The sequence below is a fragment of the Platalea leucorodia genome (assembly GCF_965183815.1).
Source record: "Platalea leucorodia genome assembly, chromosome: 5".
NCBI lineage: Eukaryota > Metazoa > Chordata > Aves > Pelecaniformes > Threskiornithidae > Platalea > Platalea leucorodia.
The window spans coordinates 76,625,384-76,642,634 of record NC_138827.1 but is presented as its reverse complement, the minus strand read 5'-3'; the positions used below and the strand labels follow the sequence as shown (position 1 = coordinate 76,642,634).

The 17,251-nt window shown below is 45.7% G+C and overlaps 1 protein-coding gene across 1 annotated transcript in view; it reads right to left on the bottom strand.

The window, feature by feature from the left end:
* PDE11A (phosphodiesterase 11A) overlaps positions 1–14,867 on the bottom strand; it is a gene marked incomplete at both ends in the record, with an annotated part of 139,464 nt that extends 124,597 nt beyond the window's left edge. The window contains one exon of the mRNA XM_082312211.1: positions 14,070–14,867. Within this exon, the coding sequence (XP_082168337.1) occupies positions 14,070–14,867 (798 nt within the window). The remainder of the gene's footprint in view (positions 1–14,069) is intronic.
* Between the last annotated feature and the right edge of the window lie 2,384 nt (positions 14,868–17,251).

Sequence of the window (17,251 nt, the reverse complement as noted above, 5' to 3'; positions counted from 1 at the left end):
AAAATAAGGATAAGTTTTGTTTTCAAAAGTTTAGACAATATGGGCTGTGAAATAATGTCCATATTTGTCTCAGGTGATGAAAACAATCCATACCGTCCTTAATCTAAGATAAGATTTGATTGTGATGAGGAAGAGATAAGTCATTAAATCTTTACTGATGCTAAAAACTGACAGATTTTTTTCCTGGCAATTTTATTTCTATTTTTATTTCCTTGTTGTGAATTGCAGATGCTATAGAAATAGACTGTTTTAGTCACCTAAAAAGAGACATGATTTAGAAACGCTCTACACTCACTCATCAAAGACTAACATATACATTTGGCTATTTTATTACTTGTTGCAAGTTTACGTACCTTTCAACCATAAGGAATTAATATCAGCTATGGTATTGATATACAGTTTACAGTGCTCTTCTGCCACAGAATGTCAAGCTCTTTTTATTCTACTATTTCCTTTCATTCTGTTTTAATTTGATAACTTCATTAGGAGTTGTTGTTCTTCCTCAGACCTATTTCTGCCTCTGGAGTGTATTAAACAGTCTTTGCTTCCATAAAGACTAGATTACTAATATGCAGTCTTTGATAAGGCTCCCTTGAATTATTTGTGCCTAACAACTTCCTTAGGAGAACCAGAACCCCCATGATGAATGGTTTTTAATAATGGCATCAAGGGCCCAGACCTGCCTGATCTTGTGATCTTTCCACATGCTTCTGAACACTTTTATATCAACTTCAATAGAAGCTGAACTCTTCTGCACTGTAGAGAATCCTGCCTAGAAAGGGATGGTTCTTCTACAACAGAAGTGAAATGCAGTGCAATAATCACACAGGCTTCACCAATTAATAAATTAAACATTATTTCTTCAACTACATCTTGATAGTGTCTGAACTACTATTTAGAATTAGCTATTGTTGCTGAACTATTGATAACATGCTTTGTGTTACTGAAGAGAGTCTCTGCTCTACTAATTTTGTTCAAAGCAAAACAGAGTACATGAGGAAACACTGAAATGACAACACGCCTTGACTAGTAATATTGTTACTGATTTACATCTTGTGGGCCTTGTAAAAAAAGTAAACCTTCAAGGGGGAGTTTAATTGAAAAAGGACAGCTGTTGGACAGTCCAAAAGTGAGTTGCAATTTGTTTATCTGAATATACTCAATTAAAAGAGACACATTGCTGTAAGACAAAACAGAGGTCTGGAATAAAAATCAGGAAGATGCATTCACGTTTATCTGAGTTTCTTTTGCTTAGGTAACAAGGTTCACTGTAGTGGGTATTTTAATCCAATTGTAACTCCCAATCCTGTGGCATATGTAGTCATTGCCTTTACAACAGGCCTCAAGATTAATACACAAAGTGCTGTTTGACCTGCAGTGGATGGTGGCACACAGGACAGGGGCTTGTGAACCTGTCTGAACTGAACATATACAGTACAGCTGCCATGTTTGGAACAGATTTAAGGATAAGCTATCAATCCCGCGTTCCTTAATGGATACTATGAGAACCAGAGACACAGGAGGGATTAGCAATCTGGAAAGTGTTTTTTAAAGTTCAACTCATTTCTGCTGTATTACTTCTCCTTTCAAGTAGATTTTGAAAGTTTCCTGTTTGTATCTCTTGCACTCTATACTAGGAGACACCCTACGCTCTTGCACCTCTACACTAGGAGAAAGGAAGTCCAGGGATCCTAGAGCATTCAGACAGCCTGAGTCCCAGAAGCATGCCATTCAACAGAGAGAGATGCAACAACATATTATGGTCTTCCTGCCATCTGATATCAGATTATCCACATAAGCTAGAGAACTGGACTACCTTTTACCTTTTTACATCTCTGGAGCAGAGACTAAAGGTACAGTAAGCACAGTATAGGGAAGTTAATACATTTAATTAGGAAAAAAAAATGAGACATTTTTGAGGAGAACTTCAACAAGAACTCGGTAAAAACTGAAAATCAAGATGTGAAGTGAAACTCTATCCCTAACCTTTTGTGGAAAAGCAGGCAAGGATTTTATTTTGGTGACATTTGGGAAAGCAATGAGGAAAGACACATAAGTGAACAAAAAATACTATTTCTAGCAACATTAATATTGTTGAATCATGCAATATGCACATAAGAAAACTAAATAACTGGATGACCTGCGTTACATCCCCAACCTTTTATCCCCACACCCCCCTTCTTCCATCACTTATTGTCATAATAGGATGTACATGGCAGGATCTAGCTGAGAGGTTTTACTGGGTTTAACAGCATCAATAAAAACCTCAGTGCCCAAGTGTGAACTGTAAAGGCCAAGAAGCTTGTACAAAATTTATGTCTACCTCTCCTCACAGGGTAGTAACCTTGAGCAAGGAGGCCTGTTTAGCAGCCGATAACAAAGCTGCTAAATCAGAGAGAAGCCCTCTGTCAGACTGCAAACATTTTGTGATACAAACTGTATTATCCCACATTAAAACAGCCTGCAGCACAACAGGGTCCTCATCTGCACTGGGCTCTCAATGTGAGAGTAATGAGTGTCAATGTTGATGATACCAATGCAGCATTTGCTTTTAAGTTTCTTTTACAATCAAGACTTACATTCAGAAATTAGGGACAGACCAGATACAAGATATACTTTTGAGAGAGAGAATTCACCAGAATTGTAGTTGTACTGGCAATATTTTCATGCAAGAACACTTAAGAATTACAAGTAAAGTCTTCTACCGACTGTTTAAAACATTACTAAAAACAAACCGTTTTTTTAATGCTTTGGTTCTTTATAATGATATTTCTAGATGCCAGGGACATTCAAAATGCGAAGACTGAGGCAGTTATTCTGTAGGATAAACCTTATCCTTGTCTCAAGTTATTTATTGATTGTAAGTTCTTCTTTGGGGAATATTACCCTGTAAAATGTGATACTCAGTCAAGTAAAGACACAGAAGAGAGTAGGCTTGATTCATCAATCCACGTGCTGGTATTTCAGCTGCCTGCACAGTGACACTGCAGTCCCAGTTCTTTTTGGACATATTTAAAGACTGTCAATAAATGAGAGCAGACAAACATGTTCATGCTTTTATTCCATACAAGACCAGATTAAGGTACAGACAGGTTTTTTCCTAGGGTTCTGGAATCATATGATGTTATCAGAATCTCAACTTCCATTTAAAAAAAAAAAAATTAAGTTTCTAGTTCCTGTAACTGCAAGGATAACATTAAAAGCATGATCTGAAAGTAATCAAGAACATACGGATCAGAAATGCTAGAACCCGGAGCAGCAGTTGTGAGCAGCACAAATTCTTATCAGTGAGCTGGTATATCCAAACTCATTTTTCTAGATCCCCTACCTTCATCATATCAGCTGAAAATTCAAAATACTAACCATGGTTACAAGCTCTGATCCCATAAGATACTCATTATCTTGATGTGCCTGAAGCTTCAAGCAATTTGAATCAGGACCTAACCAAACAATGCCTATGTCCTGTATGTCAAGTCCTCCAGATTGACCTCTGTGTTCATAAATTTAGTCTGTAAATCTAAGAGAGCTATATAAATAGTGGGCAAGGACTGAAAAAAGTCATAATCAGCTGTATGATTGATAGAAGTGGCAAACGAGAAAAATCCATTAGGGCCCAAGCCTCTTTTCTTTGATCATGGATCTGAGGCCACTAAATAACAATCACTGATCATGATTAAACCTGAACAGCTACACATAGAGGAGGCCTACAAAAAAATAACCCATGCTGACCAGGAAGAAGAGGTAAAATCTCCTTAAAAAGTCACTATTTCTATCATTTACTAAAAGAATCTACAAATTTCCAACTAAAAAAAAAAAATCTCTCTTCTCAAAAAAATCTAAGGACACACACTATTCCACAGAAGGCTGTAGAAGGTCTCAAACTCCCATGAAACAGTCAATACAAATATTTTGTTCGTGATTCATCTTACTTAAATCTACATTTCTTCCTTTCTCAAGACATTTGAAGTAATATAATAGGTTATGTTCAAAATGAAAACAGTTTTAATTTCCAAGCAAAGTTTCACCAACTGCATTTCAGTGTTGATTTTCAGTTTAAGTAGGTGGTTCACATATTGTTAGTAAAGGTACAGGTTTTGTTGGTTTAAGTTTTTTTTTTTTTTTTTTTTTTAAAACATAGGATAGCTCCTTGAAATTGGAAAGAAAATATGTCCTTTTACATCCTTATCAAAGCTAATACAATTTATGTGAGTATTATTAGCATGATTTAGAACAGAAAAAGTATAATCCTAAACCAAGTTAGCTAAGAGTCAAATAACATAATGGAGGATGAAACCTGCCTGAATACATTTCCAGGAATTAAGTGTTCATGACAAAGATGCTGTTTTCCTTCTCCAAAGTCTAAAGAGAAAGCGTTTAATCTAGTGAAATGGACTAAGTGACTTAGCCAAAGCTGACAGCTACAAGGAAAAACCACTTCTGATTTTTTTTTTTTTAATTTGAAAATACTGCTTTTTAATCACACAGAAGAGAAGAGGTGATCAATTAACAGGCCTGGCCTACTATATTTTACAGTTAACTGCATAGCATTTTTTTTTTTCCTCCTTAGGAAGGGCTTAAGAAAAAAAAGACAAGAGACTTGCAGCAAAATTTCTTTTAATATGCTGTATTTAAATTACTGATGGAGTTAGGTAAGTTGTATCAAAAACAGATAATAAGAGTAACATGTTTGACAGCATCATTAACCTAGTTATTATTGTACTACCAAACTGCATGGGATAGACAAATTTGATTTAGTGTACTTTTGATTGACTTTATAGGAAGTCATCCTGCAGGAGTCTCTATATTTACAGAAATAAAGAAATTGAAGTTGGAAGAGACCTATTCAATTTCTTAATCATGCTTCCTATAAGCATATAATATATAAACTTCTATAGAAAACAAAAAGAGCCATCCAAAAGACAGCAAGTTATCTAGATTCAAAGCACAACATTTAAAAAGCAAATAAAAAAAATGAAGGCACCCAGTCTGTTCTAGATACTCTTCTCTCAAAATCACATATGGTATAAATTACATTGTGCATAAACAAGAAACGGAAACCAAGTAATAAACCACTACAGCAGATATGGGCAAAACCTTTTAGAGAAGAAACTCACACACAAAAAAACACAATAAAGCAATCTCTGAAGAGGCTTCCACATAAGCACTGCTGCAGCTATTCCCATCATCTCCCCCAAAATCCCTAAAGCCCCAGAGGCAAAGGCAGCAGGAGAACAAACTAGTGCCATTCACCAGCATCTCAAACCTAATTCTCCCAAGTAAATAAGCACACAGTCCAGTTATATTGTGACTATTTATATAGCAACAGCAATATTTCCTGTAAGATAAAGTGAATAAAACAGATAAGAATGCGCAAAACAGTTCAGCCAACTCTATTCCTTCACTCCCAAAACAAGTTTTTAAAAAGTAGGGAACAATGACCCTCAAAAATTCTTAGTTTCCAGATTTAAAATGAAGTAAGTCCATATACAGTTTGAACTAAAAAAATAGCTTCCTTTGAAAAAACCAAAAAGGTGTCAATTTGCAATGATGCAATACTGAAGGTTTTTTGTTGTTTGGGTTTTGTTTGTTTGTTTGCTTTTTTGTAAATATGTCAGTAGTTCAGGGCTTTTTGTTTAGTTTGGTTGGTAGGGTGTGTTATACCATTTATGTCCTTTTCTGACCACCGTTTCATTTATTAGTTAGACAATGGACATAAGTAACAATACATGTTGTCTATTTATGACTGGCACAAAATTAATAGGAAAAAATAGTATAGGTAATCTTTCTTAGACAGAAGTAAATAACTTCATAAGCACCAGCAAGTTTGCAGACATAACTGCCAAGCTAATACGCAAAATTACATTTCACGCATCATAATTTGAACTGACCAACAGCAGGGATCAGAAAAGATTCCTCTGTAGGACATTATCCAGATCCACCACATAAAGCTTTTGTTTTCTTCTTTTGAAACAAACTCCTGTTAGATCACCAACAGCACAACAGTAAATCAAGTATGTAGGTATGGCAGGGCAGCTTCTGTGCACTTCTGCTCTGCTTGTATCATTATTAAAGAAAAAAAATGTTTACAAAACAGTATTTTTTCCCTCTAATTTTAAATATTTAGAGATCACACCCAGTACTGTTTGCTCCATCACAGTGGCTCTCTGTGCCCTTCTCTACTGGACCTGACTGACACCCTGCTGAGAACCAGCCACATCCATGTTCCCGTCTCGTTCCAGCCTCGCTTTGAGCCAGGTCCTAGTGCTGGTCTCCTAAATATTAATGATTATTTATATAAAAAAACCATACATACACAGAGTGGCTTTAAAAACCTGATACTCCTCTGAGCAAAGAAACCAACAAGACTCCTGTGTGTTTCAACAGAAGTCTGTGTATGGGTTGGCAGCTGCAGGTGATTACTCAGGTGAGCAACACACAGCTTTAAGTGTTACAGAAGCAGTATAATAAGATTCTTGAGCAATAAATTCAAAATATCTTATTGTAACAAAGCAGTAGTGTTATTAACTAAGCCACACATTTTTAAGTGTGTACTGTAGAGACGTTAAGCTCAGACTTCATACAGCTGCTGTTACCCTGTTAACACACAACTCCACTGAGCCATTAGCTCAAGTTGTTTATATTTCATAGTTTGTCAATAGGGTTGTTTTAGAAAAGTAAAACAAATTAACTTGCATAATGATGTATGTATGCTTGTTTATTAACTTTGTTATTCTATAGAAAAACTACACAATAGCATACAACTGTAAATAACCAAAATGAAACATCTATTTGTTTTGAAAAATTGAAAACCAATCAAGCAGAACAGCAAAATCCTTTACCAAGCAAAACTACAGCTTTATTTAGTCTTTTGCTTGTAACAGGATTTCAGCTAAAATTTGAAGGGCCTAATCCTGCAATTTTTTGTCACAGTCACTGACCTGCCTTAACCAAATACACATATTTCTTTCTTACAAGGAAGTTACAGGCCACAGAGGCACCAGTTTCACACTTGTTCCACAAGGGAACAGGTGTTTGAGGGGAAAAACCTGAAAAAGCCTGTCTTCTTCAACCAGATGGACTAGCTGAGCAATAAACCAGTTAAAGTTTGTCAGCTTAACAAAAGATGGTCTTACAGGGGGCAGGAAAACCACCCCAGGTCACCAAAAGGCTTTTCCCGCTCGAGCTCTGCACAACCAGCAGCCCAGGGGCCTGCTGCAGGAAGAACAGCCGGGGAGCCAGGCCTTACAGCCACTCCTTTTGAGAGGCCAAAGGCACCAGGGCACCCAGTACTTGCTCTGTCAGACAACTGAGAAAGTGAGCCTCCTAGATTTTTTTTTTTTTTTAATTAAAAAACCCCCCAAGTTACTAACCTGTTAATGCCCTGAAGTCCTCCATGCTTATGGTTGCCTGGAAACCTGCACCCACCCTGAGCACCCCCTCACACTAGCACTGAAACAAGGCAGCATGATATCCTTCAGCACTGATTTTAAGCATGCGAGCCCCACAAAATGGCTGATAATTACCCAACAGCCCCCCTGGGAAGCAGAGAAAACTCATTACACATGAGTATGGGCAGACTCCATCCCCCCCCAGCCCTTTGCCACCCCCCTGCTCCCGGCGCAGGGACTTGGAGCAAACAAGCCCCACCTGGGCACCCTGCGCCCAGCCCACCAGCTGTTCGCTTCAAACCGATGAAGCAGGCGCACCTGGGGCAGCAAGCAGGTGCTATGCATCTATGGGGTAACGGCCAGGCAACCCTGGAGGACAGGCCACTGCCCGCCTGCTGGGTGAGGTAACCTCATCCGCCCCACACAAGCGTGGGGAGGAAGGTGTGTTCCCTCACGATACCTGTGGGCTGTCACCAGCAGCATACGTTGTGTTGTGCAGCCCTGTTTGTCCTGGTGATCCACCTGAGCAGTAGCACGGAGACACAAAATGGTGTCTGAGCCCTTGGGTGGCTTTGGACACATGCCCTTCTACACAGCCTTGGCATCTACCAGGAGTTCCTGCCCCTGGTAGACATCTCCAAGGTGAGAGCGGTGGTGGTATGACCCAGGAAGGCCTTAGGACGTTTTACGTGTCAGTCAGAAACTGTTCCCTGAGAAGACTTACGGAGCGAGGGAGGTGATAGGAGGTGAGGAGACCTCCTCAGCTGCTGCCCCGAGGGCTCTCCGCTGTGGAAGACGCAGGAGGGCGCTGCCTTCTGCCAGGAGATCCCTCTCTCCCAGGCCAGCACCGCTGTGATACGAAGGACGTGTTTGCCTCTGCTGGGCAGCAGATTTGGGGATAATTACAACACCCCTTCGCCAATTTACTGACTTATACTTACAATGTCAAGTTTTCCTAAATTTTGCATGATGGGCTGGAGCATCCTTTTGTGGAAAGTCTGTTAGAGCAGTTTAGTTCTTTACTGTTGCAATTATCTTCTGCATTCCCCGTGGTACTTCCTAATCATGTTTAATGCACAGCAAGAATTGTTTTAATTCATTTCTTCTGTATTATATGGAATTTTAAAAAATTATTGTTTATTCTGCTTGCCAGGTTTCATGCTCTCTGCTCTCTGAAGAGCAACCTCTGTCCTTGTTAAGAGCCAGCACTGAAATGAATATGGCTGTTGGTGTCTGCTGCTCAAGTGCTGCTGAATGAAGCAGTGCCTAAGTGCTTCTCATTTGCAGAACTGAACCTCCCAGGACCCAGGGTTTTAATGCTTTAACTGCTCTTTAAAATTGAAAGAGACGCACTGTTAATATTGATGATAACAAACAGCTACCTTGTGTAATGAAATGTGGCCTGTTCGTGACCTTCTACACCAACAGCCGGTCCCACACAGGCGCTCCCAGGCTGAAAGGTGTGCACCCACGAGCAAGAGCTTTGTAATGCCGTCCTGGCACAGCAGGAGACAACGAATGCTCCCAGCTCACCCGGAGGGCCTGACAAAGACAAAATCGATGCCTGTACCTAGGTGTTCAAGGATGTTTAAAATTTACTGCGAGGGGTTGTGTGTGCATTAGCTGCATTACACTTGGCCTAAGCTTGAAAGAGGTAACAGGAGAGTCTGGGACAAAGAGGGCTCAATTTGTCTCCTGTTTTGCTTGATTTTAGTTCCAGTAATGTGGTTAAATTTTCTTTTTCAAGATTTGAGCTGTACTGAAAAAGAATTTCTGATCATCTTTTATGGCACTTTCTCCAACTTACAAAAAAACGCATGTCTTAGCATGACTCCATTTAATATTTCTCCTCTCTTTGCTACATACTTCATTAAAACATCCATCTGGTAAGCCATTTTTTCTTCTGTCTTTTAAAGCTACTTTTTACATTTGAAATTTAACATACGATGTACAGAAACTTTATTCATCTGACACTGACAAATGGCAGAATGTGTTTTTCACCACTTTCTGATGTATGCTTACTATTCTAAAGAGCAAGATTTTTTTTCACTAGTTACAAGGATTTGGCATGCTACTAAATTATCTCCCAACTTTTGCACAGCTAAAGGTATAACAATAACCAAACATTATTTGTGATTTAAAATTTTTATTATTTAAATACTGCTCTAAAAGATGTAACAAAATTGAAATGATCAGTAATTTCAGCTAAACATAGAAGACCTGTGAGAAGAAGGGATGACATGAAAAAATCCATAGCTTTAAATAGGAAAAATACTTAAATTTTTAAACAACTCATAAGAACTGCAGATAAAGCTTTAATGGACTCTCTGCCTGTGTACTTACAATATGCTTAATAGTCCTCATATATGACTGCAAAAGCTACATCTATGCTCTGTTAAAAGGAGGCTCAATGGACATTTAGGTCCCAAATTTCCTTGCCAGTATGACTGGATTCTTCCAACGTGTGCTGAAGACATAGTACATTATTCACATAAGAATAAGGAGTCAGAAATGCTTCCCAAAATTAACATAGGGGAAGACCCAAGGCCTTATTTTAAAACTTAAACTGAATAAGAGTTCAATTTACAAGTCAACTGGATTACTTCCAGGAGAAACAGTTTTAGACTGGCTCCGAAATGTCACAAAAGTCTCTATCTGCTTTTCTGTTCTCAAATCTTCTGTACTGATAATTCTTACAGATTGGATCATATATTTTACAAACTCTTATAAACTCACTTTCATTATGTGACTTGGCAATGTAATAAATAAAACTTTTAATATCATGAATGAAATGATGCAAATTTTGAATCAGTCATACAGCATTCACTTAAACCTTTCCGTAAACGAAGTATTTGGCAAATTCTCCGATGCTGTGAACCTCCAAAAAGTTTGTTCGGTCACTGCTGAACTTCATAAATCAAATTACCATGAGATGTTATATAGTTATTGTTTACTATTAAAAGAAATTATTATTATACAGTCCTCAATACATATTTATTACAAACCTTGTATGCTTATTGAATTAAGGAAGGTTGTTTACATGAGCAGGTCCATTTGTGGACATTTTAAAGACATTTTATAGGGGTGGTCCATAGACTAAGGGAATGATATCTCTGTATTGTATCAAAGAATGGGAAGGGGGGTGGTGGGTAATGAGAATGTATTGGATAGCGTGAGGCCTGAGCATGACGTAAATGGTATGGAATAAGGGGTGGAGAATGTGCTGGCTTTGGCTGGGGTAGAGTTAATTTTCTTCAGACTAGCTAGTATGGGGCTATGTTTTGGATTTGTGCTGGAAACAGTGTTGATAATACAGGGATGTTTCAGTTACTGCTGAGTAGTGCTTACACAGAGTCAAGGCCTTTTCTGCTTCTCACACCTCCCCACCAGCGAGGAGGCTGGGGGTGCCCAAGAAGCTGGGAGGGGACGCAGCTGGGACAGCTGACCCCAGCTGACCAAAGGGATATCCCATACCATAGGACATCGTGCTTAGCATGTAAAGCTGGGGGAAGAAGAAGGAAGGAGGGGACGTTCCCAGTGACGGCATTTGTCTTCCCAAGTAACCATTACGCACGATGGAGCCCTGCTTTCCTGGGGATGGCTGAGCACCTGCCTGCCGATGGGAAGCAGTGAATGAATTCCTTCCTTTGCTTTGCTTGCGTGCGCGGCTTTTGCTCTCCCTATTAAACTGTCTTTATCTCAACCCATGAGTTTTCTCACTTTTACTCTTCTGATTCTCTCCTCCATCCCACTGAGGGGAGAGTGAGCGAGCGGCTGTGTGGGGCTTAGTTGCTGGCTGGGGTTAAACCACAACAGAAAGTCAGACTCAACAACAGTAATAATAACCTGGATCACGGAAAAGCCCCAGCCTATTATTTGTATTTTTTCTCTTTAGAAAAAGAAATGTGTAATTGAAATCTTACACAATATCTGCAAATGACACTGCAAGTCATTTACCAATATTTCCTAAACGAATCAGTCTGTGTAGGGGCACAGGGACTGCCCACATGAAGGACATGACAGGATTTAAATGTAGTGTTGATGGCACTGAAGTCCGATTAATGTCAGTAGTAGCTGATGATACAAGCAGGCAACCCAATTTGTACTTGATGGCAGAATTCCAACTGGTATTTGATCAGGCTCTGAGAAAATATAGATGGTTGAATGATAAAACAAATTTCCCAATACTGTAAACTAGCTAACTGATGATATGGAAGTATCTTCACCTCTTTTTAAACAGGTTTGTTAATTTAAAAAACAAGCAAAAAACCTTTAAATTCATCTAGAGGTGTTCCTCTGACCTAATATAAGGCCTTTTCTTACCAAATGGGTAGCATCAGTGTAGACACTCTCTTCAATGGACAAAATGGTGCTGTGCTGTCACCCTTTTTTCTCCAACTCCATCTGTCATCCTGACAAAGTTTCCTGGTGGTGCTTTTTTTTACCTGGCGGTTGATTAAACACTTCCATCATCAGTGGCAATGCTGACAAAAATTATATCATTATATTTATTAATTTTTAAAGTGCTGTATTGTGAGCACTACAATGATCTGAAATGGAACAGCTGTCGCTTCTTCATGCACACGTACCTGGGCTTCCATAGGGCTCTTTACGCTATTAAATTAGAAAGGTCTCCTTTTCATGATGTACAATGGATATATACGTGCCAGATAAGAGAAAATAAACTGTGCTAACTCAGCAACATAACAGAAAGCAGATCTCCCATTTTATTATCAAGCAAAACTTTCATTAAAGTTGCAAGGTCTAAAGTTTCTTTTGCACTAGAGTTAATCAGAAGTAACTCCACTGAAAGCAGGGAAGTTGCAATCGATATAATTACAGGATGAACTTTGCTTAGAACTTTCCCTTCTACTGCAACTAATGTACTTACGGCTTAAATATACAAGGAATTGTATTATTTATAATATTTTAATCGATTTTTAATAGGAGTCGGACAAAAGTAGAATATAAATAGCACCGGGAATAGCAACTGGATGGATTGTTTTTCACTTTTCTCTGCAAATGAAACAGACAATAAACTGTTTAAAGTAGCTGGGCTTTTTCACAAGGGAGTAAACACAAAGTGAACAAACACTGGAGAAAAAATAATACAGCCCCCTAGAACTAGAAAACACTCTGCCTTTCCAGTGGCATTCTCCCCTCCAGAAAAAGGTGGCTGGAGCTACCCAGAGTTAAAAGGAGAGATCGAGCTCTTTCCCAGCCAAACTCAGATATCCTTTATCTGTTTAGCCACTTGACACTATTGAGAACATCTTCTGCTTGACCCCCAACAGCAGATATTTTGGGAAGAGCACAGTTTTAGAAGTAATAAAAAAAATCAGATGGTAAGAGAAAGCATATAATGGAGAAAAGGAAAAATAAAGGAAGAAAGCAAGCTTAGATTTTTTCAAAGGTGATCCAACAGTCAGTCATTTTAATCTGACTATTACAGCATTTTTAGCAAGTTCTGTTCTTTGCCTTTGAACTCTGTGGGTTGGGAACCTCTGTCAGTCTGGATCTGTGAAGTCCCTAGTATTTTTTCACTGCTTGACAAATAAGTAAATATTCAACCCAAAATACATTTACCTTGGCTCTTCTGTATTTCAAACAAAAATAACCCAATCTTATTTTTCACGTTTCTTCCTTGCATGGTTTGCTATAAAGCATCATCAGTTTTTTAATGTTTATTATTTTTGTTATTATTGTAGAGCAAAATTAAACATTGGGCAATGGTTATTACTAAAATTCTAAAGACATACATCTCCCACCTTTCTAAAGCTTTCCAAGGTCCTAATTTAGAAAGCCTGTCGCTCTGTGGTTCTTTTTTCAAGAACCTCAAAGTGCTGATCATCTCTCACACTAATAAACACTAGAAACAGCCCCTGGGACTAGAGAGAGCGCGGTAAATTTCAAGCCGGTAAACTGAACGCACTGTTTTGCATGAACACACGCAGGCGAAGGCACGTCTGTCCCTGCTGAAGTCAAAGGGAATTTTTGCCTTGAAGCCAGGACTACATTTTCACAATTCACACTGAAGCCTCTATAAAAAAGGTGGGGAAAGTCCTTGTAGGAGAATAACAGGACTGGTTATATCACCCCTAGGAATAGGTTTGAAAACACATGCTATGTGGGCTGAGTGGGCATATGCAAAGGTGAAAATATATGCTCTTTTGAAAGCAATGAGATTATTTCAGCGGCGGGCAGACAGGGAACATTAAGTGAGACAGGGATTTCAGAATATTATCACCGGGACTGCCACGAGCATTTTTTTAAACTTTTCTCCAGCCGATTCCAAAATACGTTTTGAAAAGGCACGAAGCCGCCCACCGCTCCTGCGACATCCAGAAGCACTGCTGCACCGATTTTACGGCCACTTTAGCCCCGTCGGCCACCCAGGAGAGGCTTTCCCGCCCGCCTTCACCGGAGTCCCCGCCCGCCCCGTCAACAGTTGCCCCGGGCGCACCCGCGGCCGCTACGGGCAACCCCCGGCGCCCCGACGGTGGCAGCGCCGCCGCCCCGGCAGGGACGCCCCGGGGGGAGGCAGGGCGGTGGGGAGGGACGCCCCGGGGGGAGGCAGGGCCGGGCGGCGGGGGGGCTTCTCGGCAGGCGCCTCCGCCGCCGCGGTCCGGGGAGAGGGGGAGCCGGGGGCAGCGGGGTGCCGGGAGCCCGCCCGGCTCCTACCTGGTAGGCGTCGGGGATGTTGACCGTCTCTCCGTGCTCCGCCACGTAGCCGATGATGCCCTTGCCCCAGGGCACCTGCACCTCGTTGCTGTTCTCGGTGGAGCCGCAGGGCAGCAGCGGCGTGCCGGCATGCACGTCGAAGAACTTGGAGACCAGGCTCTTCTTGCCGGCGGCGGCCCCCTCCACGAGGAAGAGGGAGCCCCGGTCGGCGTCCACCATGAGGCAGACGAAGATGAGGATCTTGTAGCTGAGGCTGGTGAGGTCCAGGTCGTTGGAGATGTCCTTGACCAGCTCCAGGAAGAACTGGCGCTCGTTGTGCTCCTTGAGGTAGCGCTTGTAGTCCAGGGCAGTGGGGGGGTACTGGGGCAGGCTGACGCGGGACTCCAGCAGGGCGCTGAGGATGTGGGCCGTGGTGGGGGGCAAGGAGCTGGCCTTCCGCAGCAGGGCCCGCCGCCGCACGCTGCTCAGCGGCTCCTGCGCCCGGGCGTGCACATGCTCGTCGTAGGTGAGGTTGACGTGGATGGCCTTGGAGCGGGCGAAGCTCTTCCGCAGCTCCTTCTGGGAGGCTCGCCGCTGCAGCCCCCCGCCGCCGGGGCCGCCGGGGCCGCCCGCGCTGCCCCAGCCGCCGCCGGGGCCGCCGCTGCTCCGGCGCTCCTCCGACGGGCCGGCGGCGGGGGCGGCGGGCGCTTTAGGCAGCGAGCTCTTCCTCTTCAGCCACTTCTCCACCAGCTCCGGGTGCCTCTCTAGGAAACTTTCCACCGCCGCCACGTCGAGGCCGGCGTCGGCGCCGGCGGCCATGGTGCTGGCGGCGGGGGCGGCTCAGGCCGCGGGAGCCCCCGCGGCGGCCATGCCCCGCCGCGCCGCCACGTGCTGCCGCCGCCCCGACGGCCGCCCCGGGGCGCGGGGGGCTGCCGGCACCCCCGGAGAGGGGCTGCTCCCGCCCCTGGCCGGGCCCCTCCGCGGGGGCGCGCCTTCTCCTCGCCCCCTGCTTCCCCCCCGCGACCTCCTTTTCCTGCCCACCACTCTTTATTATTAGTAGTAGTAATATTATTATTCGTATTATTCTAGGTATTTTTCTGCTCCCCGGCTCTCGGCCCTTCCTGGTTCTGGCCCCGGCGCCCCGGCTGCGGGCCGGCTCCCCCGGTGAGGCGGGCAGGCGCTGCCGCCGCGCCTCTGGAGATGCTCCGGGAGCGCTCGGGCAAACCCCTCCTGCCAAGTGCTGTCGGCGCCGGCGGCGGCTGCTGCGTAACCCAGGCGGCGGACCACTGAGGAGGGAGGGGAGGGCGGGGGGAGGACGCGTGAGCCGAGCGGGGGGCAGGCGGGGCGGGGGGAGGGCCGGCCAGCCCCGCCGCGGGGGGAGGCCCCGCCGCCCGCCCGGCGGCAGCCGCCTCGGCGGCCTCCGCGGGGCGGAGGGCGGGCGTGCGGGGCGAGGCGCGCAGGGTCGCCCGGCGGGAGGACCCCCGGCAGCGGGGAGCCGCGCTGGGGAGCTCCGCGCTGGCGGGCGCCTCGTTCGGGAGCAGCGGGGGAGAGGGAGGGTCCTTTTGTCTGCGGTGCCTGTGCGGGGAAGGGGCGAGCCCGGCCGCGGCTCCCGCCCGCGGTCTGCAAGGGGAGGCGGGGGGGGGGGGGGGGGGTAACGCAAGCGCTCCCGTTCAAGATGTTCAATTTACAGCGTTATTTGCGCTACTTCAGTACTTCAGAAGACAGGCGGAAAAACGGAGCCCTTTCAGAAAGACCGAGTGAATTGCGTTTCTTCAGTCCCCGAGTTGAGACGCCTGCAGCCTCTCCCGGGCGGGGAGCTGGCTCTGCCCGGCGCGCAACGCTGGCGCGGCGTTTCGCGCCCGGGGCTGCCCAAGAGGGGCAGAGAGCGGGCTGCCGCCCGCCGCCAAGCCGCCCGCAAGCCGCCCTCCCTCGGGGCCGGGCGCCCGTGGGGTGCCCCACGGCGCGCCCCGGTGCCCGCTGCTGCGGCGCCGGCTGGCAGAGGAAAGCGGCCGCATCCACCGAGGCAGCCGGGCCGGGGTTATTTTTATGCGCACGTGGAGCACGTTTCATTGCTAAATCGATGCCTACGCACAAGCGATTGAAAAACCGGAGGCATGGATCTTAACACGTGAAAAATGTCTTTCATGCGCTCACCAAAGACTGAATGAAGGCGGCTTCAGAAATTCATGAATGGGAGTTTGGGTAGCTGGGGAAACACACGGGCGAATCTTCAACCAAAGGAGATCCCCACCTGCCGGGGACCCTGTCCCTGCAGCAGCCCCCCCGGCGCGGGGGTCCGGGCACAGCCTGCCGGAGAGGGAGCGATTTGGGGACGCGTGTCGATAGTGCAGGCGGGTGCGCGGGTGTCCGCCGGGGGGGAGGAGGGACGGAGGGCGGGCTACGTGTGTGTGACCGAAGGGCCGCCGCGTCTCCCGCAGCAGTCCCGGGTGACGAGGGGCTCCGTGCAGGTGCTGTGGCTCCCGCAGCCCGGAGACTGCTTAGGAAGCGGCAAACAAAGGATTTCGCCTCCCACTCTCGGTGCCTGCGCTGTTGCGAGCTGGGCAGCAGCTCCCCCGCTGCCACCGGCCCCGGGCCGCCGTGGCGGCAGGGCTCCGTGCCTGCCCCCCGCCCCCGGCGGGGACTCGTTCTGCCTTCCCGGCTGCCCGCGCTGCGCAGGGAGGCTGCCGCAGGAGGACGCCTCTCCGTTGAGAAACCGCGCCGCCGACGGCGCCCGCTCGGCAATAAGGCGGGCGGGGGGGGGGGGGCGCCGCCCCCGCCAGCAGCCCCCGCCGTTCGGGGGCGGAGGAGGGGGCACCCCGGCCCCGGGCGGCCGGGGCGGCGGGAAGGGGCCGCTGCCGGCAGCCGCCCCGCGCCTCAGCCGCCGCTGCGTTGCCGGGGAGCGCCCGGCTGCAGCACCCGCGGCGAGCGGGCTGCGGGGGGAGCGGCGTGCGGGGCGGGGGCGGGAAGCGGGGACGTCGGAGCACAGGCTATAGGGGATCGTCCCCGAGCTGCTCGCATCTCTAAAGAACCTGAGCTCTTTCCATACAGGCAGCTTGGACATGAAATTGCAGGCGTATCTCGGTAAGGGCAAGGGCGACTGAAATACTAATCTTTTAAGCGTTTCTCTCAGTGCGCTGCTGACACGTTGCCAGGGCTGTGAAGCAAAGGGATTTCACGCGCGGCGGCAGGCACAGCCCCTCAGC